The sequence below is a fragment of the Hyaena hyaena genome, unplaced genomic scaffold, assembly GCF_003009895.1.
Source record: "Hyaena hyaena isolate Hyena2069 unplaced genomic scaffold, ASM300989v1 scaffold_914, whole genome shotgun sequence".
Classification (NCBI taxonomy): domain Eukaryota; kingdom Metazoa; phylum Chordata; class Mammalia; order Carnivora; family Hyaenidae; genus Hyaena; species Hyaena hyaena.
The window spans coordinates 617040-644953 of NW_024081545.1; the positions used below are offsets into that span (position 1 = coordinate 617040).

At 41.8% G+C, this 27914-nt stretch overlaps 1 protein-coding gene across 2 annotated transcripts in view; it reads right to left on the minus strand.

Annotated features, from left to right (window-relative positions):
• Window positions 1-27914, minus strand: part of NFKB1 (nuclear factor kappa B subunit 1) — a 116489-nt gene that overhangs the window by 51915 nt on the left and 36660 nt on the right. For both annotated transcript variants that reach the window (XM_039220821.1, XM_039220820.1), the window contains exon 6: window positions 249-397. In XM_039220821.1, the coding sequence (XP_039076752.1) occupies window positions 249-397 (149 nt within the window). The remainder of the gene's footprint in view (window positions 1-248; window positions 398-27914) is intronic.

The following is a 27914-nucleotide window of genomic DNA, read 5'->3' on the forward strand; positions in this document are numbered from 1 at the left end:
GCCACTTTTCAGAGTGGAAAGGGGTGCCAGAAAAAATTTGGCTAGGACCACAGGCGCCAACTCGGAAAACCCAGACATGTGGGTAATCTTTCTCCTTGGAGTCCAAGTGAGAACTCACCTTTTCATTTTAAGGCCCTCTGAGAATCTTGGGAAGGTTCCTAATGAAAAGGGGGGCGTGTTCAGTCAAAGTCCTCGGGTGCCATGTTGATCTGCTCCTACCTTCCACCGTATCATCCACCTTCACTTACCCGACCACCATGTCCTTGGGTCCGGCAGTTACTGTGCAGATCCCGTCCTCACAGTGTTTTCCCACCAGGCTGTGTGCATGCAGGTGGATGTTTTTTCCATTTGTGACCAACTGAACAATAACCTTTGCAGGTCCCACATAGTTGCAGATCTATATAAGAAGCACATTGAAAAAATTAGTACATCTGACTAGATTGCAACATGGAAACACTTAGGACAAACCACTAAGTAAAAAAAGTATGATACAAAATTAGGTATACCTATACATATAGGACCAGAGCTCTGTGTTTTACACGAGGTGATGAGCAAATGGTGGGATGGAGATCAATTAAAACGAGAATGGTGGTTGTGAGTTGTTGTGTATGGCGAGGATGCAGTCCAGCATCTGGCTGTTTATAATGCTGCATGTACTGTTAGAGTTGGAACGGCATGTCTCAGATGCTGTGTAGCCGTGAAGCATCCCTTTCCTACTAACCAAGAACACATCTCATCTGCACCTTCATCACATCTGCCAGTCAGGAATGCTGGGAAAAGACCCATGAGAAGGGATTTGGGATAGATGGATTGATGGAAATAGAGAGAAGGAGAGAACAGAGCAGGAACAGTGTACCCCAAGTCTCTGCCATGAGATTAGGCAGGAGATGGAGTCTTGCCCGGGAATGGGCTCTGAAATGTCCTCTGTCAGGACACATCAGTGCTCTCTGCTATGAGCTCTGACAACTGAGTTACGTATGTCCAGGTACGTTGCTTCAGTTCAAATAAGTGTACTCCCTACGTGCAAACCCTTAGATCTGACACCTATTTAGCTCTTGTTTTATAAAATCACATTTTTCCATTTAAGGTAACTTATCTTTTTAATTGTTATACTTTTAAAATGATGACAATGGCAATAAAAAGGAAGCAGCATGGAGAAAATGGCATTTTAAAGAAAAGACAGCTAGGCCACCCTTCCTCCTCTAGCTGGCCCTCTGGCCCCCTATGATAAATAGACCACAGATTCCTCCTTGAGAAAGCCCCAAAACTAAAATCATCCTAACAGAATAGACCAATTTGTCTTATTTTTCCTTTCCTGAATCCCACGAGACAAAATCCTGTGATAATTTCAGCCAGGCTATCGGAAATGCACTATATTTCCTCAAAGGGTAACCAATGACCCTGGTTTGCCTGGGACTGGTGTGGGGGGGTGTTTCCAGGGCTTTCTGGCTAGCACTGGGAAGAGTTAATCACCCCATTTCCTTAGCTCATATTGTCTCTTTTTGAGAGAGTGAGTGAACCTAAACCCAGGATCTCCCAACTATATGATCATTAGGAATATTTTAATCTGTACAAGAAGCTCGGAAGGAAAAGAAAGTAGATAGGAATCCCATCTAGCCACGAATCCTTGATGGAAGTCTTTCTGACATAAGCTTGAGGAAGAATCTACACTTGCCAATAAAATTTCTTAGAAAGAGACAGAATCCCTTTCAATCTGTCTACTTCTATAAATATCATCGGATAGATTCATATTCCATTGAGGAAAGGTTTTGTCAGGATTTTTTCAGTATGGATTTTTTTCCTCAACCCAATCTCTCATTGTAAGAGTTGAGGAGAAGTTGATTGGGACTGGGAGCGTTTGGCAGAGAGTTTGGGGGAGAGAAGTTTCCCGCCCTGAGCAAAGGACAGAATCCTTTCTAATCAACAATGCAGCTCCCCTTAAAAACCCTAGGGCCTCTTTGCCTGAACTTTGGCCCAGAGCTGTTGCTAAAGTTTGCTTTCAAACCCTGTAATGCCACATCCCAAGGATCAGCTCCTTCCCAAGAAGTGGCCTCCTGTCCTTGCAGAGCAAGCTCATCTCATCACAAAGAACGTTTAGGATTAAATTCGGTTTTGACCACCAGCTCAAAGCACAAATTAATAATTTCTTAAACAGGCATAGCACTTAAAAAAGCTTTCTGGGCATACAAATAATAATGAACTTGGTGCTTTCCCTTTTAAAAGAGGCAGAAGAAAGCCTCTGCCTTTCGGAACAGGACAGGGAATGAAAAGTTCTGGGTTTGCTCCAAAAGTGGCTGTTGTGCCTGCAGATGCCCTGGATTGCCGATGCCAGTTCTGGGCCTTGATCTTAAACATGTGAGATCAGCCTTTGTTACGATGACATGTTCTTCAGGGACTTCTTCAGCAGTAAATGAACAGTGAAAGGCACTAAATAGACCATGTAATTTCACTTTTAAGTGCATGGAGCACAGAAATGCAACAGTGTAAGGCATGATGAAATGCTTCATTTGGGTGAAATCAGGTAGGCTTTCCACCTAAGCAGAACATCGGAAGGAATCCAGTGATCGGAGCCCCATCGCTCTGGATAGTGGGACCCTTCAATGTCCCCACTGTGAAGGAATCAGCCACTAGCATTGAAGGAAAGAGTGGGAGGTGTCCTCAAAAAGTATTCACATCTTTTTCTTGCTATTACTTCATGACTGAAGGGTGGCAAGAATGAGGAACTGAGTAGTCTCTGAGGTAAAGGGACCTGAAAAAGTTGCCAGTGACTAATATGCAGTTTGATCCATTTGAAAGACTTCAGGTCAGCATGGCATCATCTGGTTTTTACATCGACCACAGGGCAACGACAGGGAGACCCCTGGGTTTTGTGGACTTTCCAAAATACTGACTGAAAGAAGAAAGCTGAAGTGCAGGGACAGAAAAAAAATGATACTATTTTCAGGTTATATGGCAGATGAAGAAAAATGGAATTCTACCATAGAGGAGGGCGTGCTTCAGAGAATGCCACCATGACTGAGAGCTATTTGCAACTGATTCAGATATTCATGTGTTCTACAGAGAATTTGGTTATTTTTATTCAGCCTCCCATTTACTTCTTTGAATAGTGGTTCCCTTGAAAATTAACTTTACAGAAAGCAATTGTATCTGCCAGGAAGGCTGGGTTTATTTTTGAAAGAGTCTGAACATAGCAGGCTCTTAAATGCTAAGAGCTTAAATATAAGTCAAGCTTTTTAGTGAAAGCCAGGGAGACAAAGGTGAAAATGTGAGTAAGCAGCTACCAAGAGACACGATAAGCGCATGTACTCCAGGGGCAGACTAGCTAGGTCTGAAGACAGTTTCACCATTTACTAGCTGTGTGACCTTGGGCACTGTTTGGTTCCTCATCCGTAAAATACGGATTCAAATAAGACCTCGGAGGTTTGTTGTGAGGATTAAGTATGTTAAAGTCTTTAGAACCTGGCCCAGCAAATAAGAGCAATATACAGTGTTAACCATTATCTTCTTGATCCCTATAACAGACCCCTCCTCCCCCAGAGATATTTAAATGATACACCTGCACTGAGATTATTTTTTAAAAATTCTGTCTTAAAAGACCAACTCGGGCCACTTTTATTCCTAGGGTAAGTCTTCGCACCGCGGGCCCCCCCCCCCCCGTGTGGCATATTTTATTGGGCTTTGTTAATTTTCTAGTAACAATTCTGTTATTATAGTAACAGCTATCATTCTTGGAGGTGCTCAGGACTTTTCAGCTTCCTTGATGAAATTAAACCTTTCTTCCAGGAGCTTTATGACTCAATACCTACTGATGACCACGGGCTAGATCTGCTTTTTGAGTAAAAACCAGAAACCTAGTGTCGCAGATAACACCGAACTTAGTCAAATCACCTCCTTTTATTTAAAGTTACTCTGTCATGCTCTAGCAAAGTTCATACGGTTCTTAAGAGGTGATTAAGTAGGCCAAAATTTTCTGGGAATCAGAATTTGAGATGTCCAGTTTACTTACTGAGTGAATTTGACCACATCACCCTCGCAGAAGAGTCAACATGAATGTATGATGGTGACGATGATAATTGGTGGGAAGAAGGAGGGAAAACATCCACCATTTTCAACCAGAAATCTATGCTAACTTTACTTGCATACCTAACTCTGTCTTCTACTGCTATAGCAGCAGCGCACAACAACGTGATTAAATCCAAGAGCTCTGAAGTCAAGTTGCCAGGCTCAAATCTCTCTGTTGCCACTTAATCAGAGCCGGGTCAGCAGGAAAAGATGGGTAACATCTCTGGACATCAATTTCTCCATCTTTAAAATGTAAGGATTAATGCAGCTGATTTCACAAATTGTTTCTGAAGATTAAATGAGTGAATACACGCTTGCCACCTAATGGGGTTTGCAAGCTCAAGAATAAACCCATTCTTCTCTCCAGGCTATTACTTCACTGATAACCAAAAGTATCCATTTATTTGTTATTTATTAGGCTCCCTCTAAGTTTCATGCACCCATGCAGTAGGTCAGGGAGTGAAGGGATACAAGGAGAGTGAAAAACAGACATAAACTCTGTTCTTATGGGAATTAAAGAGTGGGGCTAATACTACCCAAAGAATCTCACAAATAAATGTACATGCCTAACTGTCAAGCCCTTACAAAAGACATTCATAATGGGGATTTGACCTGGTCAGGAAGTCAGAGAAAGCTTCCTGAGGGAGCAATGAGGGCCGAGCTCTGAAAGAAGGGCAAGAGTGTAACAAGGGAAGTGGTGGGTGGACATCAAGGAGCTGAGAAGAGTATTCCCAGTAGGGAGAACAGCATGTACAAAGGCACTGTGGTAAGAGTCCTCCTCATTGTCTCCCCAGCCATACTCATCACCATCTAGGGGATGTCCCTCCCTTCTTTCTTATCTAAAACCACTCATTCTTCAAAGGTAAGACCTAAATATGAATCTTCCATGGCACTCTCCTCACCACTTTGACCCACAAAAACCCACTACTGTCCCCTTTTGAGGAGAATGTGATTGGAGTGGGACAGGAGCACCAAATGCAACTTATTGCAACAAGAAGGTGGTAAAAGCCAATTGACAACTAATGGGTTGCTGGCTTATCTTTGGTGCTTGTTAAACTCCCAGAGCACAAACACCAATACTTCCTAACTTACTGTTCTCATGAAAGGGAAGGGAGCATGTTTACTCAGCCAATCTTCACATTAGCCCTGCAGGGTCAGTAGTGGTGTCCCATTCCACAGCTGAGGCAAGTGAGGCACATTAAGGTGAAGCAAATCACCACCATTCCTATAACTGGAGTGCTGGGCAGCCCTCTGAAGCTGTCTGTCCAACTCCTAAGCACACTCACATTTTCCATTACGTTGGCTACCACTGGCTCAAAGACCTTCTCTTTTGTCTATGTCCAGTCTGCCCAGTGTGGTGCAGCTCTCCCTTGCCCAGTATGGTGCTGGTACATGACAGCTATTCCTGAATAACCTGTCTGTTTAGTTTTGTTGGTGTGTGTTGTGACAAAGGAGGTCTCAGGGTCAGTAGTGAGGTGGCAGAAGTACACTTGTCCCCTTGCAAGGCTCTGGCATTAAAAAAAAAATCGTGCCACAGACATTATTCAACTCTGCCCTGATTCTCCTCTGTTAGGTTGCAAGTCAGATTATAAAACAAGAAGTTGAAGGAAGAGGCACAGGAAGAGGGGAGAAGAAGACGGAGCAGAAAGGAGGAAAAGGGGAAGAAAAAGGACAATAACAGTTTTCACAATATAACTTCTCTCGCGGATGACAAATAGATTTCATTGTTCTTTATTATCTGTTGAGCATCCGGGAAGTACAGAATAACCTGTATTAAGTGAAATAGGACAGAAGCATGTCTAACACAGTTTCTGGCATAGAGCAGGAAGGTGCCTGGTACAGTTAGTTCTTTCGTTTTAAGGTAGGCGATTTAATTGGGGCACCTGGGTGGCTTAGTCGGTTAAGCGTCCGACTTTCGCTTAGGTCATGATCTCGCGGTTCGTGGGTTCGAGCCCCGCATCGGGCTCTGTGCTGACTGCCAGCTCAGAGCTTGGAGCCTATTTCAGAGTCTGTATCTCCCTCTCTCTCTGACCCTCCCCTGCTCACTCTGTCTCTCTCTCTCTCTCCTAGAAATAAATAAAAAAAATATTAAAAAAAAAAAAGGTAGGGGATTTAAAGTTGATCCAATCTGGGATAAAATGGCAGCTCTTTCTTTTTCCACCCACGTGGCCTTATATATATGTTAGGTAACCTCTCTGAGCTTCAGGCTCCACATCTACAAAATGGGTCAATAATGTGACCTCAGATGGCTATTGTGATGTACTGGCACATGGCCTGTACCATGGAGGCACCCGTTTCTTTTCTTCTCTTTTATTTATAAGGGGCCATTTTCTCCTTTTTAGGCCTCCCAGCCACCCTTTTGGGTAGACAGGGATGGCACTATCATCCTCATTTTGCAGATGAGAAGACAGAGGTTCAGACAGATTAAACAAGCGACATAACCCAAGGCCGGACAGTGATGATACAGAGGGACCTTGGAATTCAGCCCATGTCTTTGGACCGTAAATAAGTGAGGTGTTCTTAGTTAGGTGGGATACCGTGAAAACATCCTTGTTGACCCATTCACTGTTGATGACAGGGCTGTTTCTCCAGTGGGGCTCCTGGCTTTGCACTGATTTGGTCACAGTCCTTTACCTTGTTTATTGTCCCACTTGTTTGGCCAACAACACATATGACTCACATGTTAGGCTGGGGTAAGAAAGGCACACTATGCCATTAACACAACAAAACATGCTAAGAGGGTGTTATGCACTACACGGAGGGAGGAATAAAATCTCTGTCTACATAAAACTTTGAGTCTTCTGTCATACTTTGACCTAAAATTTCTTTTTTGTCTTTTCTATTTTAATTTTCAGTTTTATTGCATTAATACAGCTGCTTATAAATCATGATTCTTTCTGAAAATCAGGTAATACTTTTCTTCAGGAATTGTTAGGACTTGTACCTCAACAGGTGTCATTACCTCATTAAAAAATTACAAATAAATCGTTACCCTTTATATGGCCCAATTATCCGCGGCTGCAAGAGAATGTGGGAGTAGTACACGATATGTATCTTATGGCTGAATTATGTTACAAGTGTTCACTTCTAAGCCAGTTTTTTTGGGATTTGGGTTTAGTCTGAAATACCGGCATTCTGGTACCACTTCTTTTCTACATCTCTTACTTTCCTCGCTGGGCTATGCGCATTCTCAAATTCTTTTTCTCTTTTTAACAAAGCACAAAATACATAACATCTAGTCGGTCCTTCAAAAGATATCCTGACTCTGACCACTTCTCACCACCGTCGCTGCTGTTCTCTGGTTTAAAGCCATGGTGATGTGTCTCCTGTGTTTCCCGTGCCTGTCCCACGTTCCCCCGCCTATTCTCCTGAGGGATCTTGCTCAAGTCAGGTCATGCCAAGTCTTGTCACTCCTCTGCTCAAAGTCCTCCCAAAGTGAAAGCTGTTGAAGCTGAATGATTAGTACAAGGGGACTCGTTATATTGTTCCAAGTATATATGATTAAGATTTTCCATGATAAGAAGTTAAAGAAAAACAATTCCAAGCCCTCCAATGTCTTTCCATCTTAACAGGCCCAGGTGATCTGACACCCCCACCTCCATTTCCTCTTTGATTTTGTTTCTTACTGCTTCCCGCCAGGCGGCCTCATCAGCTTGCCCGCTGTTCTTGACTAGGGCAGCTCAGCTCCCGCCTGAGAGCTCCTGAACTTGCTGTGTGCTCTGCCTGAAACGCCCTTTCCCTGGATACCTGCATGTTCTCTTGCTTCCCCTCAGGCTTTGCAGAAATGCCTCTTTCAGGGGGGCTTTTGTTGCTCACCTTACCCCTGTCTAACCTTGACCACTCCCATCCCTGCATTCCTTGTTCCTTTCTCCTGCCTTATTTTTCTTTCTACTAAATACCATTTAATTCACTACACATTTTACTTATACTGATTATTGATTATTGCTTGTCTTGACTAGAGTGGAGGCTCTATCAGAGTAGGGACACCGATTCCTTCCCTGGTAAATCTCCAGTGCCTGCAATAATGTTTGTCACATTATCGGCATTCAATAATTAATACTTTAGTGAATGCAAGATTAAATAATTAAGATACGATTAAAATGTTATCTGTGGAAGGTAATTTATCAAAACATAAAGAGCTGTATCAAGTAGGAAGTGGAAATAAGGTAATTATATTCCTTCTTTTGTTATTTTGTCTTTTCAAAAAAAATGTCTAGACTCCAGTGTCACCTCTCAATAGGCTTTCTAAATTAGAACATGATTATCATACAGCAGAGCAGAACATTAGCCTAAGTTGGTAGAAGAGCATGTAGGTGGGGGCTGTGGACCTCCAGGATGGTGAGAGGACTCTAACTGCTGAGTGGCAGGAATTCAGGCAGCCGTGGGAAACTGAAGGGAAGGTCACTCTTAAATTATCTCCCTTGGAAAAGCAAGCTAGCAGCTCTCCTCTTAATGTCCAACCCCCCCCCCCCCATACTTCCCTCTCTTCATCCTAACTGCTGTTGGCCATAAGGCATTCTTTCGCTGTGCTGGAGTCTTAGCACCTGCCTCAAATCGCTATTCTTTGCTTTGTTATTGCCCTCAGGGACCCAGAATTCACATTTCTGGTCCCCCCAATTTCACAGTCCCTTCCTCCTCATGTGAGAAGGCTCTTCTTTGATGTTCACTCTGGTGACAGACAGGAATAACCACCCGCAGGACTTTACCATGATACAGTACAGCTACACCTGCAAGATCTCAATCTACTGGGCTCCCTTTCAACAAAGAGCATCAGGCTCTGCAGTCAGACAGACCTGGCTCTGAATCCTGGCTCCTCCCACTACTAGCTGTGTGCTCCTGGGAAAGTTACTTAGTCCTTTCGACTGGGTTTCCCAGCTGGATAATGTGAGTACAAACACATAATCTCTGAATTTTCACAAGGATTAAAGAAGATCATTTAAAGGGTCTAGGGCAGTTCTTGATACGTGGCAGGCACAAGATAAAGGACAGCAATTCTGATTTGTGTCTTCATGCCTGAAGCAGTTTATCTGCAGTTGAGATTTCCTCTGACTTTATTGAGAAGGTGGAAACCACTGCATGGGAATCTCTTTAACCTCCCTTCTCTTTACTGCTCCCCAGGCTCAAAATGTCCCTATCACTTCACATATCCTCTCCTAATTCCAAGAAAGTAGGTCTGTTCCCTTTTCCAGAGCTGACCACTCTCTTTTTGCCTAGTGCCTTACTTGTGCCAGACGTCCTTGAATTACCCTTCTCTTCCTTTCCAGGGGACCCTTCCTCTTAGTCACAAAGCACATACAATCTTTTCCCTTATTCTAAAAAATCCCTTTCCCGACAATGATGATGAAAATTGTAAGGGTTAGCATTTATTCAAATCTGTGGGCCAGGCACTACATCAAGAAATACAGAAATACAGAATCATTCTTTAATTTCATCTTCTCTAATACCCCAGTGAGAAAGGCTGTTAAAAGGCACTTAGGCCTGCTTCAGTGCCATTCTCTTTTTCCTTACCAGTATGCAAGCAGAGCTCTGTTCACCTGCCCTGTACTTCCTCTGTATCCTACTTAATCTGTAACCTTTTGCAAATTAACTAAATCCCCTATCTCTCAAATGAAAAAATGCTTCAAGGTCATGGTTGACTTCATGTTTCCAAACCCAACAGCCATTTCTTATTCTTCATCCCACATAACCTGTCAGAAATCTGGGATGTGTGTGTTACCATTCCCTTCTAGAAAGTGCCCCCTACCACTTTTTGGACAATTCTACTAAGTTGCTCTCCTTCCTCCCCAAGGAGAAGTCTTTTCAGAGATCCAGCCCTTGGCCCACTTCCAATCTTTACAATGATCTCTCTCTTGATATTCTTATCTAGTCTCCCAGATTTAATTGTCTGTGCCATGCAGAGAACTCCTTAATTTCAATCCCATGTGCTTACCCTCCTTTTAAGCATCTGTAACACTTTCAGCTGTTTGTAGAGCATTTTCCTGTCCACAACATCCTTATAACTCAATCTGCCCATGACTGAACTTATCCCCTTTGTTCTCAAACCTACTCTACTGGCCAAGAGATGAAACCACCACCTCCACGCAAATGCACGGGAATCCTTCCTATCATCTGGGTTCTTCTGCTGTCCTTCCCATTTTAATCAGCTGCCAATTTCCGACCAGGTCATACCCCTAGAATCTCTGGCATTTGTCTTTCTTCTCTATTTTCACTGCCTTCGCTTATCTATTTCAGCCTGAACTCTGAGCTTAACTCCTAAAGAATCAATGCAGCTCTTCCAGCTGGGGTCCCTGTGCCTTTCCCTTCAAAGTCCCTTAGCACATGGCTACCAAGTTTGTGTTCCTAAAGCACAAGGCTGAGTACAGCATGCTATTCTTGTGTTAAAACTTATATAGAAATCTAACCATTTTCCACTAAACCCAGCCTAAATTCTTGAGTGTGACACAATCTGGCCCTGCCCTACTCTCTAACCTTATTCTCACCTTTCTCTTTCATGTACTGCTCATGTTGGCAGAAGTATCCACTATTCCCTTTCAACCTCAGATTTCTACTTTTGAGGTTTTGCTGCTGATTTTTCTGCTTGTGCTGTTTTCTCTAGTTAGATCTTTGCTTTCACGTTTCTACCTTTTCCTTAGGATCCAGGCCAAAACGCAATCTCTGCCTCAAAGTCTTCTATGGCCAACCTAACTAGCTGGCTTTTCTACAAGCCTATCTTTGTTTTGGGGCCATTAGGTTATTCATTTTTCCATTAAAAAAACCAAACAAACACAACAACTTTATTCAGCAATCCCTACATGGCAGCTACAGCTGCTGACTCTGTAGTGGTGAATAAAACTAACACGATATTTTCATATTTCAAGTATTTAAGGACATATCTCAGTTCTTCTATGAAACTGATCCTTGAGGACAAAGACGCTATTGAATTCTTTCTATTTCCGCAACCCTCAGCACAGAAACAGAACCAATTTAATCAATATTTCTTTAAAGAACTAATAATCACTCTGGTTCGATCTTGGGTTTCAGTACCAAATAAGTGAATAAATAAAAATAAATAAAAGAACTAACGACTGAATAAATCAGTGGCTTCAGGCTACATGGAGAAAGGAAGGAATAGCAAAGTGCTCCACAGTCCAGGGCCAGCAGTGAGGGGAGGCGCTGACACAGGGCCCACCCAGCTGTCTTGCTCTGAGGTCTGCGAGGTCTGGGAGGTGTGCAGAGGTGTTACTGTCCTGTGATAGGGTCTTATTCGCGAACATAACCATGGCGGATCACCCCGAGGACTTTTCTGAAAAGTTTCGACAAAAGGCCAATAAACTTGCGAAATTCTCCTAACTCTGCTAATTAATTCGGTGGCTTTGAATCACAGCTGGGACGTAGAACCCTGGCACCATCTTCAGTACTTAGAAGACTATCTCTTGAAGCACTTGTACTCCCTTAGGCTTTTCCACTGAGAAAAATAACTGCCACGTACACACCGAGTGGCCACAGAGATGCCACGTCTTTCATTTCTGTAAGTCCAATTCTCAGGTGGAATTTAACCCTGACATACAATTCCCCAATTGTGCTGGAGCTTGGCCGAGGTGGTGCGATGGGTGGAAAGCAATCAGCAAGGTCAGTTCCCGGTAAAACAGAAGTGAGACCGGGAGGAGGGAAGCACTGCCTTGGCCACAGGGCCTGTGAGATCGGAGCGGTGAACCTCACATTTGCCAGCCCTGCTTACACTCTGCCAGTGCGGCTACAGAGGAGGGCTCTCTGGGCCAGCCTCCCAGAGACACGCCGGCACGTCCCACCCGAAAGTAGTTCCAACTTCCCCGTGTCCATTCATGCTGTCAAATCACTGAAAAGTATCTCAAGAGTACAAACTCAGGAAACTGCAACCTACCTAAAGCTGTAACTTATTTTCAAGTGTGATACCGAGTTTGGGGGAAAACCACACGGGTGATAGCACAGTTTGTAGAGTATGAACAAATTGTGCTTGATGGAAATGCCTCCAAATTCGTGGATTTGCGGAAGAGTGTTCTCCTGAAGTCTGCAAATTTTCAGAGAAGAACGTCTGGGTTAATTTTTGGTGCTAAGTTTTAGTGCTCCAGTGAGCAGCTAGGGTTCTAGCCATCAGTTCCTGCTGTGACTCAGCATCAGCCACCTGTCTTCGCGCCCCGGAATTCTGTTTGCAGAATTAACTGTATGCATGTAAGGTCTGAGACGTCTTCCAGCTCTCAAATTCTATGATTCCTTTCTATAGGTATAGGACACACAGGACAACACCCAAAGATCACATTTTCAAACTGAAGGGAAAAAAAGTTTAAAATCACAGAATTTCTGAGTTGGAAGGAACCTAACAGATAAACTTAATTTTAAAATTGCGAACATTTTAAAAACATTTCACCACAGTTACAAACTGAGAAAACATACAATCAACACTCAAATTACCTGTTGCAATGGGGCCTCTGATAGCATGAAAAATCAAAATTCAGAGACAAAGAAAACCTTTATGTTAGGCAAAGATTTCAACTTTTGTCATTAAAACTGAAAATGAGTACCCATAGTATTTATTTTCAGTTAATTCAAGGAGGGCGCTGCCTGGGGCAGATAAGTCCTGATAATAAAGATGTCTTTTCTGGGGATATATAAAAAATGCTTCAATTAAACAAAGGAGGGGAAAAACAGACAAGTAAAATAAAGTCAGAAGGAGAAATTTTACGCTATAAAAGTTTTTTACTTTAATCTATACAAGCTACATAAAAATAATCAGAAGGATTAGACCACGATAAGGTATGACTGAAGTATGTCCAAAGTAAAAATTTTAGTTTTCTGATCTACTTATTCTTTGAAAATAGAGATTATTAATACAACTTGTTAACATTATTTTTAAATAAAGTTTCTCAACACATTGTTTTTGACCCAAACTTGATTTAAGATCATGAAGATTATCTTCTGATTCTAATACTCAAATTCATTTGGGATTAGATATCACTAATTTCTTTCTTCTTAAAAAGCCATACAGTCATTCTCATGATATAATTTTCTTGCTTAGAAAACCTATTCTATTATTTTCATGGAAACCCACTGGTTAAAGAAGTAATTAAATAATTTGGCTCTCAATGACTGAAAGTATTTAGAAACATCATAAAACGATGTTTAATTTGTACTGGAGTAAATACAGCTGCCTGTACAAGAATGTGGACCCCTTTGGGAAGAAGACAATTAACTGCTCCTTTCTTCAGAAGGAAAGTACATAAGATAAAGCATTTCAACTCTTCTTCCGTGATTTCCTGTGGAAAACCCCTACTAAATTAGGAGAATTATGAGTGAGTAGAATTGGGAAATTTTCTTTGTCTGATTTCTTGTTGCCATTTTATTGGCTAATTAACATCCCAGACATTGATGGAGCAAAAGAGAAAACGCGACCTAAGTGTCAGACTGAGGTTAACCAACATGCTGTAGCATCTACATACTATGATGTAAGCAAAAGGAGGAAGGGGGAAACACCAAAATTTCTAACAAGCTCGAAAATAACATCAGTCAGGGATTTGGAAAAATGGCGGGACTTTAAACCTGCAAAAAAACCCTTCAATGTGATAACTTCATATTGTTCAGTCTGTATAAGTAAATAAAATACAAAGCATGTGAAAGAAATCATACACTTTGATGCTTGGATGAAATGTTCTGCAAGGTATTAATTTCTATCATCTTTAGGGATTTGCCAGAAAACTGTAACTGCCCTATAGACAAATCCTGATTTCCCTTATTATAAAGTTACTAACTTATTAGGCCAAAAATCTTCTTAAAGGCATTTAAAAAAAAAAAGGAAATGTTCTGATAGTAAAGGAGTTAGCTTCCCTGCTCTGTAGTCTTCTGGTTTATTTATAAACCAATCTAGTGACACTGAACTTCATCCCCAGGCTATACATTCCACCCTCAGGCAGCTGCTCTAACTCCCCTGGGGTTTCCATTCATCTCTCCTTATTTCATCCTCTTGTGATAGATAGGATAAAGCTCATCTTTTCTTTCCCTTGATAGCCATTCATGTATTTGATGACAACCAAATTCTCTAGGCTATAAATAATCTGAGGCTCAATGACTACACCCTTTTCAAGAAGGTTGAGTTTTGTCACTGTTTTGCTCTGAACATACTCCAGATGCTTTCTATTTCTCTACAAATGTGATGCCCAGCAGTGTACACGGTATTCCTGGTGTGCCCTTTCAACAGAGAGTGGGAGTGAGACCACCACCTCCTTAGTCTTATATACCATACTTCTGTTAATGCAGCCTAACGTGGAGTTACTTATTTTCTGGATGTACTTATATTCTGGATGTCTCCTTTAAATAAACTGCTCCTTGGCCCAGCTTTTCAAAAGTAATCTGAATTTAAATTATGTTATCTATCACTTCATGTTCCTGCAAATGTGATAAGGTCTCCACTGAAGACAGTGATAAAACAAGTTGAAGTGGCTGTGGAAAGATCCCTGAGGCTGAACTCTTCCTCTAGGTTGACATCACCAGACTGAGAGATGCTGCTAACCCCTTAAGTACCAAACCAGCCACCTCCAGCATCTCACTATTTTACCCTTCCAGAAATCCTCTCAAACAACATGGAGATACATTTGGTGTGATTAGTTGTTACTAAGGTGCTTGAGATGAATATCCAGCTCTCTAGCCTCTGGTTTGGAAATGCACCTATCAGATGCCATGGGCACTCTGTCACAAATGGGGGTTGGGGGTTGTAAGTATGTAAGCCAGGAGTGATCTCAAGTTAGGCTGCATCTTCCCCTAGCCCTCCCCAAGATACACACATGCACACACACATGCGTACATGCACGCGCACACGGGTACACACACACACACACTACAGAGCGTCCTTTGAAGAGGCAGTCCTCTGGCAACTTTTGGGTAACATCTGTATTATTATCCTGTATATATCTGTTTCCATGTAACCCCAGGGGCAGAAATGATCACATTCATGTATGGACCACGGAGCATAGCTCAGCACCCTGCCTGGCATGTGGGCTGCGACAGATAAACATGTACTACATGAATGTGAGGAAGGGAGGACAGCCAAGCGGCCTTTGAAACTTACTCATGGAATGTTCTTTTTTTTTTTTTTTTTTTTTTTTTAATGAGTTTTTTTTTTTTTAACATTTTATTTATTTCTAGGAGAGAGAGAGAGAGAGAGAGAGACAGCGTGAGCAGGAGAGGGTCAGAGAGAGAGGGAGTGACAGACTCTGAAACAGGCTCCAGGCTCTGAGCTGGCAGTCAGCACAGAGCCCGACGCGGGGCTCGAACCCACGAACCGCGAGATCATGACCTAAGCGAAAGTCGGACGCTTAACCGACTAAGCCACCCAGGCGCCCCACTCATGGAATGTTCTAAGTTTAGATGGATTCAGGTTTCTGAACTAATAATCTGGAACACAGTTTATATCAAGGCTCTGATTCCTTTTATGTCTATATTCCTATTTTTATTAAAAAAATTTTTTAATGTTTATTTTTTTAATGTTTTATTTATTTCTGAGAGAGAGAGAGAGAGAGAGAGAGAGACAGCATGAGCAGGGGAAAGTCAGAGAGAGAGGGAGATACAGAATCTGAAACTGGCTCAAGGCTCTGAGATAGCTGTCAGCACAGAGCCCAACATGGGGCTCGAACCCACGAACTGTGAGATCATGACCCGAGCTGAAGTCGGATGTTTAACTGACTGAGCCACCCAGAGAGCCCCATAATATTTATTTTTGAGAGAGACAGAGTACAAGTGGGGGAGGGGCAGAGAGAGGGAGACACAGACACTGTGTCTTCTGGAGAAGCAGACACCAGCCTCTAAACTGTCAACACAGAGCCCAATGCGGGGATGGAACTCACAAACCATGAGATCATGACCTGAGCTGAAGTCAGACACTTAACTGACTGAGCCACCGAGGCACCCCTATATTCCTATTTTTAAAAATAATAAAGCAGGGGTGCCTGGGTGACTCAGTCAATTAAGCGTCCTGACTATTGATTTCAGCTCAGGTCATGGTCTCACAGTGGTGAGACTGAGCCCGAGTCAGGTCAGGCTATGCACTGGGCATAGAGCCTGTTTAGAATTCTCTCTGTCATCTCTCTCTGCCCCTTCCCTGCTCACATGTGCATGCTCCCCCCTCTTCTTTCTCTCTCAAAAAAAAAAAAATAATTAAAAAAAACTTGACTTTACCATGATTTCTAAAAAGTCTAGCTAATTTCCTATAAATGACAGATAATGGAAATGATAGATATTCAAAAAATAAAATTAAATCTACAAGGATGGGAAATCCCTAAAATTGAATATAAACAAGAAGTTTGCCTATGTACCCCAATGATACCATAACCTATATAGAAGGATAAAAATTTAATCCAAGAGATTTTGAACACAATGCTTTGAATATACTTTTTTGAATATATTTGAAGGTCAAAGGAACTACAAAGAAAGTCTGAACTGTAGTTAGTAAGCTTGTACTAGTACTGACACTGGTATAGCAATTCAGAAGCTATTCAGTATGTACTACAAGGCTGAGCAAAATGAGTACATACACTGATATCACTGGCAAGCAGGATTTCCATTACTGGATAAAGGTGAAACAAATATGAAATGGGGGAAGGAAGGCACAAAGCCTATCTTGTTAGACTGGAATTAGAGCTATCAGCATAAATTCAAAACTTTTTTAAAAAATGAATTTTCGGGGCGCCTGGGTGGCTCAGTTGGTTAAGCATCCAACTTCAGCTCAGGTCATGATCTCATGGTTCGTGGGTTCGAGCCCCATGTCAGGCTCTGTGCTAACGTTAGCTCAGAGCCTGGAGCCTGTTTCAGATTCTGTGTTTCCATCTCTCTCTCTGACCCTCCCCTACTCACATCACACTCTCTCCCTCAGAAATAAATTAAACATTAAAAAAATTAAAAATAAATAAATAAAAAACATTTTTTTTAAAAAAATGAATTTTCTAGCTCTGTCTAATGGAAGCCTAGAGGAAATGTCTCCAGTAAAAGGAACCAGGTCTTCTTGAAGAGATAGAGGATCCAAGGACTGGTGTAGGGAACATATAGGATGAGCTGAGTGCATTCTATTATTTCAGAAATAAGAAAGTATTCAAAAATTGAGTGGGGACATATCAAAAAGACAGAGGAGCTAGTATGAATGACTCTCACTGGCCAAGATTGGGACCAATATAAGCATCAAAATAAATGACAGGAATGGCTTATAATACATTGACTAATAACCAATAAGTACCTACTGATACTAAAAAAAAGGTTTTAAAGGAATGTGAAGAAGATAAAGCTCTGGGTTTTTATTTTATTTTTTTGAGAAAGCTGTTTTTTAATTTTTTTTTACTTATTTCTTTTTTTATTTATTTCTGAGAGAGAGAGACAGCACGAGCAGAGGAGGGTCAGAGACAGAGGGAGATACATAATCTGAAACAGGCTCCACGCTCTGAGCTGGCTGTCAGCACAGAGCCCAACGCGGGGCTCGAACCCACGAACCGCGAGATCATGACCTGAGCCGAAGTCAGATGCTTAACCGACGGAGCCACCCAAGTGCCCCTCTTATTTCTGAGAGAGAGAGAGACAGCGTGAGCAGGGGAGGGTCAGAGAAAGAGGGAGACACAGAATCTGAAACAGGCTCCAGGCTCTGAGCTGGCAGTCAGCACAGAGCCCAACATGGGGCTCAAACCCACAAACCGTGAGATCGTGACCTGAGCTGAAGTCGGATGCTTAACGGACTGAGCCACCCAGGTACCCTGAGAAAGCTGTTCTTAAAAACAGAATTCTAACTAACAAAAGGTAAAAGGAATGATATAAGTAGAAAATCACAAGTTCATCATCAATTGCTAATAATAATTAATTCAGGAAAGAATCATCCATGGATGCTAAACCCATTGGGAGAAAAGGAGAAGGATGGTGGCTTGTACCAGGGTTGCAGCAGTGGAGGTGGTGACAAGTGATTAGATCCTGAGGAAGTTCTGAAGGCACAGCCAATCAGGTTGTCGGATGGATTAGATGTGGAGTGCAAGAAGAGAGGTGTTCAGCATAACTCCAAGGGTTTTGGCTGGAGCAACTGGAAGGATGGAGCTGGCACTTTCCAAGAAGGGAAAGACATTAGGAGGAGCAGACTGGTACGGAAGCTTTGCCATGGAGAAAGTCCACTGAGGAATCTGAGGCAGAAGAGGCCCATTTCAATTCAGAGAAGTTAGAGACACGGCTATGGGCTAAGTTCCCGTGTCCTAACTCACTGGGACTAGGACATGGGTCACCTGATTCGTGGTCAGGTGCGTTAGGGGAGGAAAAGGAAGAGAAGGCTGGTGAGACGGGAAGAATGAGACAGAGCAGCAACTGGAGCGGAGTCCTGAAGGCTGGTCTAAGATGTGATACTTCCAATTAACAATCTACTGTTAACACATCATGTTAACGGTCTCTTCTTTAGCTACATTATGATAGACCTTGTGCTTCTTTTGGGAAGTCTCATTCTAGCACTTCTTGAGATGTTGATGATTCATTCATTATCCGAACAATTATTGGCCCCTTACTATATAGTATTCCAGGTGCTGGACATATAGCAGCAAAAACAAAAACAAAACAAAAAAATCGGAAAAATAACTCCTGTCCTCATGGAACTAACAATCATGTTACAGACATGTTCATGATTTTTTAAAATTAAAACCATAAACATGTCTTGAACAAACATTTAATGCTATAGATGTACTGGCTGCTTTTATGTCTATTACTTCACTTACTACTAACACTATCCCTGCAAAGTGGGTAGTTTTATTTTTGTCTTATAAACGAGGAAATAAAGTCTGAAGAGATTAAGCAACTTGTAAAAGATCACATCACCTATATGTGGCACAATCTTGAGTAAGATCCAGCTTTTGCTTTCAAGTATGGTATTTTGCTCACTAGACCACAGCCCTATTTAACTGCTATAGGACAGATGTCTTCACTTCAGCAACTTAATGGGTTTACTCAGATCCTGCAAAGTCCCTGGCATTATGTAATGCATGAATAAAGCACTTTATATGAAGCAATTTATGATCTTCTGTTGATCTATTGCTCATTGGGGTTAATATCTAGGATATGATCTCATGCTTTCTTTATGAAATCTTACAGTGGTACAGATGAAATTGGCTTGACCAGCTCACAGGAGTTGATTGTTAAAGTTACAGAAATTTTGCAAGCCAGTACTTCACACTGACAGCTTGAAATTGACCATGGTGGCAGTATTTATATCCAGGAAACTGACAAATACTACAAATCAGGGCTTTGTTTTGTTCTTCTGGAGAGCTAGTTACTAAACATTTACCAGCACACAACTGTACTGAAAGCTCAACAGCTACTCAATGGGGAAAGTATCACAGAAATTACTTTCTTAAATAAATTATTCAAAATACTGGCAAACTTCTCTAACTTTTCTGCTACTCCTAAATATACACCAGTGATATACAAGGGAACATGATGTATACATGTAAATGTGTTTCTGAGTGCAAAATGGAGCTAAAATGGCCTTTTCCCCATACTTTAGGGCTATAACATCTGCATAATGAGTTGAATAGTGTTCCCCAGAGGTTCATGTCCACCCCAAACCTCAGAAGGTGACCTTATTTGTTTTTTTAATTTTTAAAAATGTTTTATTTATTTCTTTTTTTTAATGTTTTGTTTCTGAGAGAGAGAGAAACAGCATGAGCAGGGGAGGGTCAGAGAGAGAGGGAGACACAGAATCGGAAACAGGCTCCAGGCTCTGAGCTGGCTGTCAGCACAGAGCCCAACGCAGGGCTCGAACCCATGAACCGTGAGATCACGACCTGAGCTGAAGTCGGACGCTTGACCAACTGAGCCACCCAGGTGCCCTGTTTTATTTATTTCTAAGAGAGAGAGAGAGACAGCATGAGCAGGGGAGGGTCAGAGAGAGGGAAATACAGTATCTGAAACAGGCTCCAGGTTCTGATCTATTTTCACAGAACCTAATGCGGGGCTTGAATCCATGAACCGTGAGATCATGACCTGAGCCGAAGTCAGACACTGAACCGACTGAGCCACCCAGGCGCCCCAGAATGTGACCTTGTTTGGAAATGGCGTCTTTGCAGATGTAATTAATTAAGATGAGGTCATATGGGATTATTATGGGCCTGAAACGCAATGACTGATGTCTCATAAGTGAAAGGAGAGACAGATTCAGACACAGAGAGACAGAGGTAAGACAGCCATGGGAAGACGAAGGCAGAGATTGGAGTGATGCAGCTACAAGCCAAGGAATGTGAAGGATTGCCAGCAACCACCAGAAGCTAGAAAGAGGCAAGGAAGGGTTCCTCTTTGGAGTTTCAGAGGGAGCATGTCTCTGCTAACTTATTATTGGACTTCTAGTCCTTCGACTATGAGAGAATAAGTTTCTGTTACTTTAAACCACTCGGTTTGTGGTAATTTGTTATGGTAGTCCTAGGAAACGAATACAACACTCGTGCAAATTAAGTTAGCATGTGCGTAGTGTCTAATAGAACACAGTTAAGGAGCCTAACAAAAGTATAAGAAATTCCTTTCTGGCTTCCTGCTACCTATATGATTTTCATAAGAAATCACATATTACATCTAAAAGTAAGCTTTTGGTATAGCTTTTCATTTCAATCTTGTACTTTAATAGTCCCAGATAGAAGGAAGGACATGGTGTAAATAGAGTGGAAGCAATACTAATTAGTGAGGTTGTACTAAAAATAAATTAGTGGAGTGGTGAAGCTTTTGTGTAATTCCGTGATTCCATAAACCAATCACCAAAATTGCCATTCTTAAATCATGCTGTCTGAAATGAAATCTTGGGCTCCACCCCAGAAAGGCTGTGAGGCTCAGGGTAAGCTTCTTAACTTTTCCAGGCTTCAATTTTCTCATGTATCAAATGAGGATCAGATAACCTACCTCGGTGGATTGTTGTGTTGCCTAAGTGAGGTGATGAGAGTAAGCACAACCACCCCTTCTCATAACCCAAAGGGGAGAGGAACTGTCTGTGAAAGTCCTCGTGTGCCTTCCAGCCCACCTGCTCAAGACCCCAGGGAGGCAAATGCAGACCAGAGAGTTCTGATCTGGAACCCACCTGAAGGTGAGGAGAGGAGATGGGGACTGCAGGGTAGTCTACAGCCTCCCCTCTAGACCTGCTGACAGGATGAGAAACAGCTTGTCTGTGGAGGAGGGGGTGTTATATATTTGAGGGCTGTAGTACTTCTGAATATTCTTTTTTAAAAATTAATTAATTTATTTTTGAGAGACAGAGAGAGCAAGGGAGGAGCAGAGAGAGGGAGAGAGAGAATCCAAAGCAGACTCTGCACTGTCAGCACGAAGCCCGATATGGGGCTTGAACTCACAAACTGTGAGATCATGACCTAAGCTGAAACTAAGTTGGACGCTTAACCAACTGAGCCACATAGGTGCCCCCAGAATATTCTTATCTTATCAAGAAGAATTACGACTATGTGACTTTATGAGATCTGGGTTTCTGAATGGAATGGGGAGACGCTATATAATCTTCAGACTAAGACCACTGGGTAAATTGGAAGCCATCAGAGATTGGCGTCAGACTGAACAATGGTCCCAGGATAATCATGTATTTAGGGAAGAGTAAAGGGGAGAGAAACAGGAATGGCCAGCAGAGGAAGATCACCAAGCCAGAAATGACAAAAATGAAACTAAAAATTTAGACAATTTGTGGTTTCCCTGATAATCTCTTAACAGTTAAGTCTCATAGCTATAATCTTTGTTAGAAGTTTCCTTAATGAGTAGCTCTCTCTAGTTCATAATAGAGACTATGAATACATACAGCAAATCTAGAGGGCTATTTCTAAAAATACTCTACAGGGTAGTATTTTGTTTCCAGGGGCCAAATGCAAAACTTCTGAGCTACTTGAGGAAAAATTTATCTAGAAGTCTAGATTGTGGTTATACATCGGAGAGAGTTTTGTCTGGTTGCCTAGAGCAGGACCAGACACACAGTGCTCAATGAATATTTCTTAAATGAATTTTCTCTCTTTTGACTTCCATCATCAATGGTGAATCACCATCAATATGCAAGGTCAGGAGAGAAAAAGCAGTGAAGCCCATTCAACTTTTTTGTCCAGTGATACTAAGTCTCGCCTCTTTTCTGCCCTACGACCAAAGGGAAGGGAGGCTTTCCTGGGCTTTGTGTTGGCAGCCTGAAGTATTTCAACTCATTTAAATGTATTATAAATGCAAAAACATAACTATAAAATTAAAAAGTACAAAAATAACACAAAAAAATCGACGAAGACATTATATACATATCTATGCACTTCAGTCTTTTAATTAGCAGCGGTCAAAAAGCTAGAGAGACATGTAATCTACACCATTGACTTCTGACTATGTTTGAGCCAGTCCATTTGAAAATCTGATAAAAAGCTATCTCTTCAGAAAAATGTATATATGCTTACATAAAATTCTGCCTAGAGACTCAGAACTCCAAAACTTCTCTGAAACCATAAAGGATCCAGGTTACAAGCCCTCTCTTCAATATACAGGGCTCTGCACACAGGGGATATACTTATTTCCCACATGAACATGTACAAATAGTAAACAGTCAGTGATGGAAATCTTAATAAATGCTACAAACTGAGGCTCTATATGCATGCCTAATTGAGTATTGGTGATTTTCTTTCCTGTTGTTTTTAGTGATCGACTTAGATGAAATTATTCCAAATTAGTATTAAAACTAGATCCTTATAATGGCAAGCCTCCTGGATCAGACAAGTCTATACAAAGGAAAAGAGGTTATGCAAGGATATATGATAGCTTTAAATGCCACAGCAGGTCAGCCGGTCTTTATTTGACCCTGACAGAACTTAACATTTAGGAATTTTAAGCGAGTGGCACCAACAGTGGAGACTTAAAAAAAAAAATCAAGTGGGCACGGGGGACAACCAAAAAGCTGGTTTTGACCTAAACAGTTCGACACATGCCTTCTGTTCAACACTCAGGAAAGAACACATGTGTGAGAACCAGCTTTCAGAAAACACGTGATTAAAAATAGTGACATGCACATCAGCTGCGTTTCAAGTTGTAGTCCACTGCATTCGATATTTATAACTAAAGAGAAAATAAAAATACCAACTGGTGAGCTATTTGTATTTTAGAATCAAGGTTGCTGACAGTGATTTCTGTCTGGCAGAGAGTGGGCCCCACTGGAGAAGGTCCTATCAGCTGAGGATGGGAACTTTCTGGAAGACAGTCACTGAGGGTTTCTGAAGCCCCATGGCGCTGCTGCTGCTGGCACCCTTCCTCCTCTCTGAAGAGGAAAGCAGTTTGATTAATTAAAAAAAAATCTGATGCATAACTTTCGGGAAAAAGAGGGAAACGAGCCTTCCTTGGCACTCCTTGCTGAGTCAAAAACAGGCAGGGACAAGCTTGGCCCCGAGGAAGGTACTTGCACTTTTCTGCCAGCCTCTCCCATTAGGAGCTCAGTGATGAAATCAGAACTGAGGAAACTTTAAAGGGAAACTTTATTGGATAGTATAATAGAATATTAAATGTTTAACAACAGGAAAGCTTTTCTTTAAAAGGGGCGAGACATAAGAGTCAGTCTGTATATTTGCTCTCCCTGGATTTTTCTCTTCATGTTATTTTGTTGTTGTTGTGAGTCAAAATAAACTCCACAGTGTTAAAGAATAAATTTTATCTAGATGATAAAGAGGAATCAGTAGGATCAAAAGGAACACACTGATCTTCAGTGGAGCCCAGTTTTTAACTCTTTTCTGCCCTGAAAAGGGGCCATGATATAGAATACAAAACTTGGGTGGAAGCCATTAAAAATTACTTTTCTTGAAAATCCCAGTATTGATGGAAACATCCTTATGTAGTAAAAATATTAAAGCAGATCAGAGAATGAAGGTTCAGAAGAGTGGTTCACTTACCAAGAAGAAGGAAAAAATGATACATGGGTAGGATTGTAACTGTAACTATGTTTCATTTTAGAGAGAGAGAGAGAGAGAGAGATCAGAAGTGCTTACCACAGAATGTTAAGATCTATTAAATCTAGATGGTATATATAGCGTCTGTTATACCAGTTTTTAAATGCTCATGAAGTATGCTTAAAGCATTCTGCAATTAAAATAATTTTTTAAAAAATCTGTAAATACACAACAAGGCTCTAGAAATCCAAATGGGATTCTGACTTGAAAGAAGCATGCAGAGCACCAGGTGGTCCCGCAGCCCGAGTTCTAGAAATTATCTCCCCAAGTTAAGAGTGTGTCTAAGTCTAGTCTACACCCAGCTTATTAGAAATAGGGCTTTAGGGGCGCCTGGGCGACTCATTCGGTTAAGTGTCCAACTTATGCTCATATCTTGATCTCACAGTTTGTGAGTTCGAGCCCTGAGTCGAGCTTTCTGCTGTCAGCACAGAGCCTGCTTCAGATGCTCCGATTCACTCTCCCTCTGCCTCTCCCCTACTTGTTCTCTCTCTCTCTTTTAAAAATAAATAAAAACATTAATAAAAAAAGAAGAGAGTTTCAGTCATGGGACACAATTCTAGTAGAAAAAGGAGGAGTGATAGACTCCTAGAGTTGTTTTAAAATGATTTAAGTTGAGGGGCACTTGGGTGGCTCAGTTGATTAAACGTCCGACTTAGGCTCAGGTCATGATCTCAGGGTTCAGGTTGTGAGTTTGTGCCCCGTGTTTGGCTCTGGGCTGACAGCTCAGATCCTGGAGGCTGCTTCAGATTCTGTGTCTCCCTCTCTCTCTGTGCCCCTCCCCAACTCGCACTCTGTCTTTCTCTCTCAAAATAAGAACTAAACATTAAATTTTTTTTAATGATTTAACTCAATTATCATATTTGGACAGTCATCGAGAGAGTTATCTGAGCAGGTTTTGCATTCACACTCTATAAAGTGCAGTTAGGGGTCTGCAGCACCCAAGCCACAGCCAACCCCAATAGTGTTCAGTGTGCCCACGTCACCCCCGACACTTTGCTGTTGCCTGCATCTGACAGAGTGCAGGCCGAGCCACCAGCCTTTCAGAGGCATCTCAGGGGGGTGGTGTGCCGGCAGAGAGGGGTGATGGGAGGAGAGGGAGAGAGTGAGGTCCGAGGGGAGCAAGAGACGAGTAAGAGACTACAGGTGCGGAAAAGGCAGAGTCTGTAATATTTCACTGTTAAACCTGAAAGATGTACTTTAATAAGCACGTAGCATATGTAAAGCTCAGAAATAGCATTCTTTGCAGTAAATCTAAATGCCCCTGCTCTGAAGTTCCTGCAGGAATGGATTCTGAGGGTAAGTGTGGGGCACCCTCAGTTATACCTCCCTCCCCGGAACAGAGGATGAGGACCATTCCAGAAAGGTTGCCATTGCTCCCACAGAACAGCCGCCTGCAGGTTCTCTGCCTTGGCTGACCCTGTGTCCGCTTTCACTTTCTCTTCTGCAACACTTCATAACCGATTGCCCACAGAGCTCCTATGTTAGCTTTAAGATATGCCATTATCATGGAATAGGGACTGTTTTAAGACCTCTCTCTTCGTCTCTTTTGTTTCTCCTTAATATCCAGGTATGCTAGCTCAGACATCTTAGAAGAAATTACACAGTCACTGTGATCATCATCTTGAAAATAAGTATCTACTAGTAATTGGGAGTACATATGTTTGCAAAATAATATACTTAGGCTATTCCATATAATCCATGCACTACAGCTTTATAGTAGAAAAGTATGCACAGGAGAAAGGTTAAAGTTGAGTCAACCCTGCATCTACATCAGTGGTTCTAAAGCAGCATAAGTTTGGCAATGTCTAGAGACATTTTTCGTTGTCACAATTGTAGGAAGGCTATTGGCTTCTAGCAGGTAGAAGCCAGAGATACTGCTGAATATCCTGCAATGCACTGGCAAGCCCTGCTCCCCCACCTCCCAACAATGCATAATCTGGCCCAAAATGTCAGTAGTGCCGAGTTTGAGAAACCCTGATAACTGTATCTGGTCCACTGCTTCCCTTACAGCCTCACACAGAGGGGGTACTTAGTTAACTACAGCAGAAGACATGTGCAAGTGTAAAGATCTTCCTCATAAGAGACACATACTGAGGGCAATTCTTTCCTCTAAATTTTACAGAGAATAGGGTTTTAAAATCCCTATTGTACGTGAAAGGTCACCTTTTATGTCACCATTAAAAGTGACAAGGGAGAAGAGGTCTGGGAAAACTACCTCATGGTTGTATCTTTCTCTCCCTCCTCCTTAGCCTTCGGATTAGGAGCTTTTAAAATAAATAAAATAACTTCCTTTAACTGTTATGGACAGCAGAGGCATTTAAACTCTCAGCGAACAATGACAGGCTAGAACAATGACAGTTTGTAACATTCTCTAAACTGTTCTTTTTCTGACAACTGGACTCCATGCTTAATAAATATATGTTGAATTAGTGAATAAAAAACAAATGACTGGGTGAAATAATGACACTGTAACTGAAATTTAATCATGATCAATCTTACACATTTCTATTTTGCCTTTCTTTATTATCAGTTGTTTACATACTTATATTACCCACTAACCATTAAACTCCCTGATATAGAAACTATGATTTGACAAGAATATTTAGTGTCTCCACTAGATTGTTTCATTTCTAAACTATTTTGCAAATGTGAGGCAGTAACTACTACATGAGAAGGATGTATGAAGACTAAGCACAAACTTTTTTTTAAAAATAAGGTAATAAATTTACAACAGAGGTACTTGTTAGTATCAAGAATTGTTACCTGGCCACAAAAGACAGGGGCAATAAAAGTAAACAGTTCATGAAAATGCCTTAATTGACATAGTTCTTATAGAGGCAGTCCAGAGAAAAACCCCAGTTTTATTCTTCAGTAGTTAATTCTTCAATGTTAATTCTTCAGTAGTTATAGCCAATATCAATGCTGATAACATGTATCTTTCAATTATCCTATTGTAAGCACACACACTCAAACATAAAATATTTATATGTAAAATACACAGACACATATGTTAAAAAGGTAAGTGCTAGATCTGACTCCCTACCATCTGAGTCCCCTCTGCCCCCTGAGCCTCTCTCCCTCTTGTTTCCCAGAGTTCTAATTCTCTGCCCCCTCATTCACCACTGAGCTCCCCCATCCTGTTCCCGAGGTCCCAGCACCCACATGCACACACTCCACGTGAGCATTCAGTAAGCAACGGCCGATTTTTGGAAGAAGCAGCAGCAGTCCTTGAGAAAGGCGGGTGAGTTCCTCTCTCTGAGCCTTGATCTCTTCACAGACATGACCTACCAAGTAGGCACCTACTTTTTGCCTACCAGGGTCATTATGAGGATTAGAAAAGATTATGTGTATAAAGCACTTGGCAAGTCTTTGGTGCTTCATAAACACTAATTTCCTTGTTCAGTTGCTGCTCCTCTTTCCTCCTCCAGATTCTAAAGCATCTGGGACTGTGGTTTCCTTCTGTGAGTTAAATACATCATATTTACCCTGCCCAATGGCCCTGACAGGGAAACATGGCTTTCATTCCACACAGGATTAGGAGACTTCAAATGCAAACAGGATTGGTAGGACCCATACTCTACACTATGGGTGAGCTTCACTCATACGGTGAGGAATAACATCACAGTATTCTGTCTTTTGTTTTGGAACACGGATAAGGAATTAGAGATGCCTGGGCCTAGAAATGGAGAGGGAGGAGAGGAAGGAAACGGAACGTAAGGCTGGCAAAACCAAAGCAAATTTCCTTCACATCAGTTTTACTGAGGCTCTGTCTTGTTGCCCTTTGCCGATTCACAAAAGCAAACCAACAAAAACCATCAGGTACCATCTCACCTGAGAGGCACACACACCTGAGTGGGAAATGAGTTGGTATCCATTTGCCAAAGTCTTGAATTACCG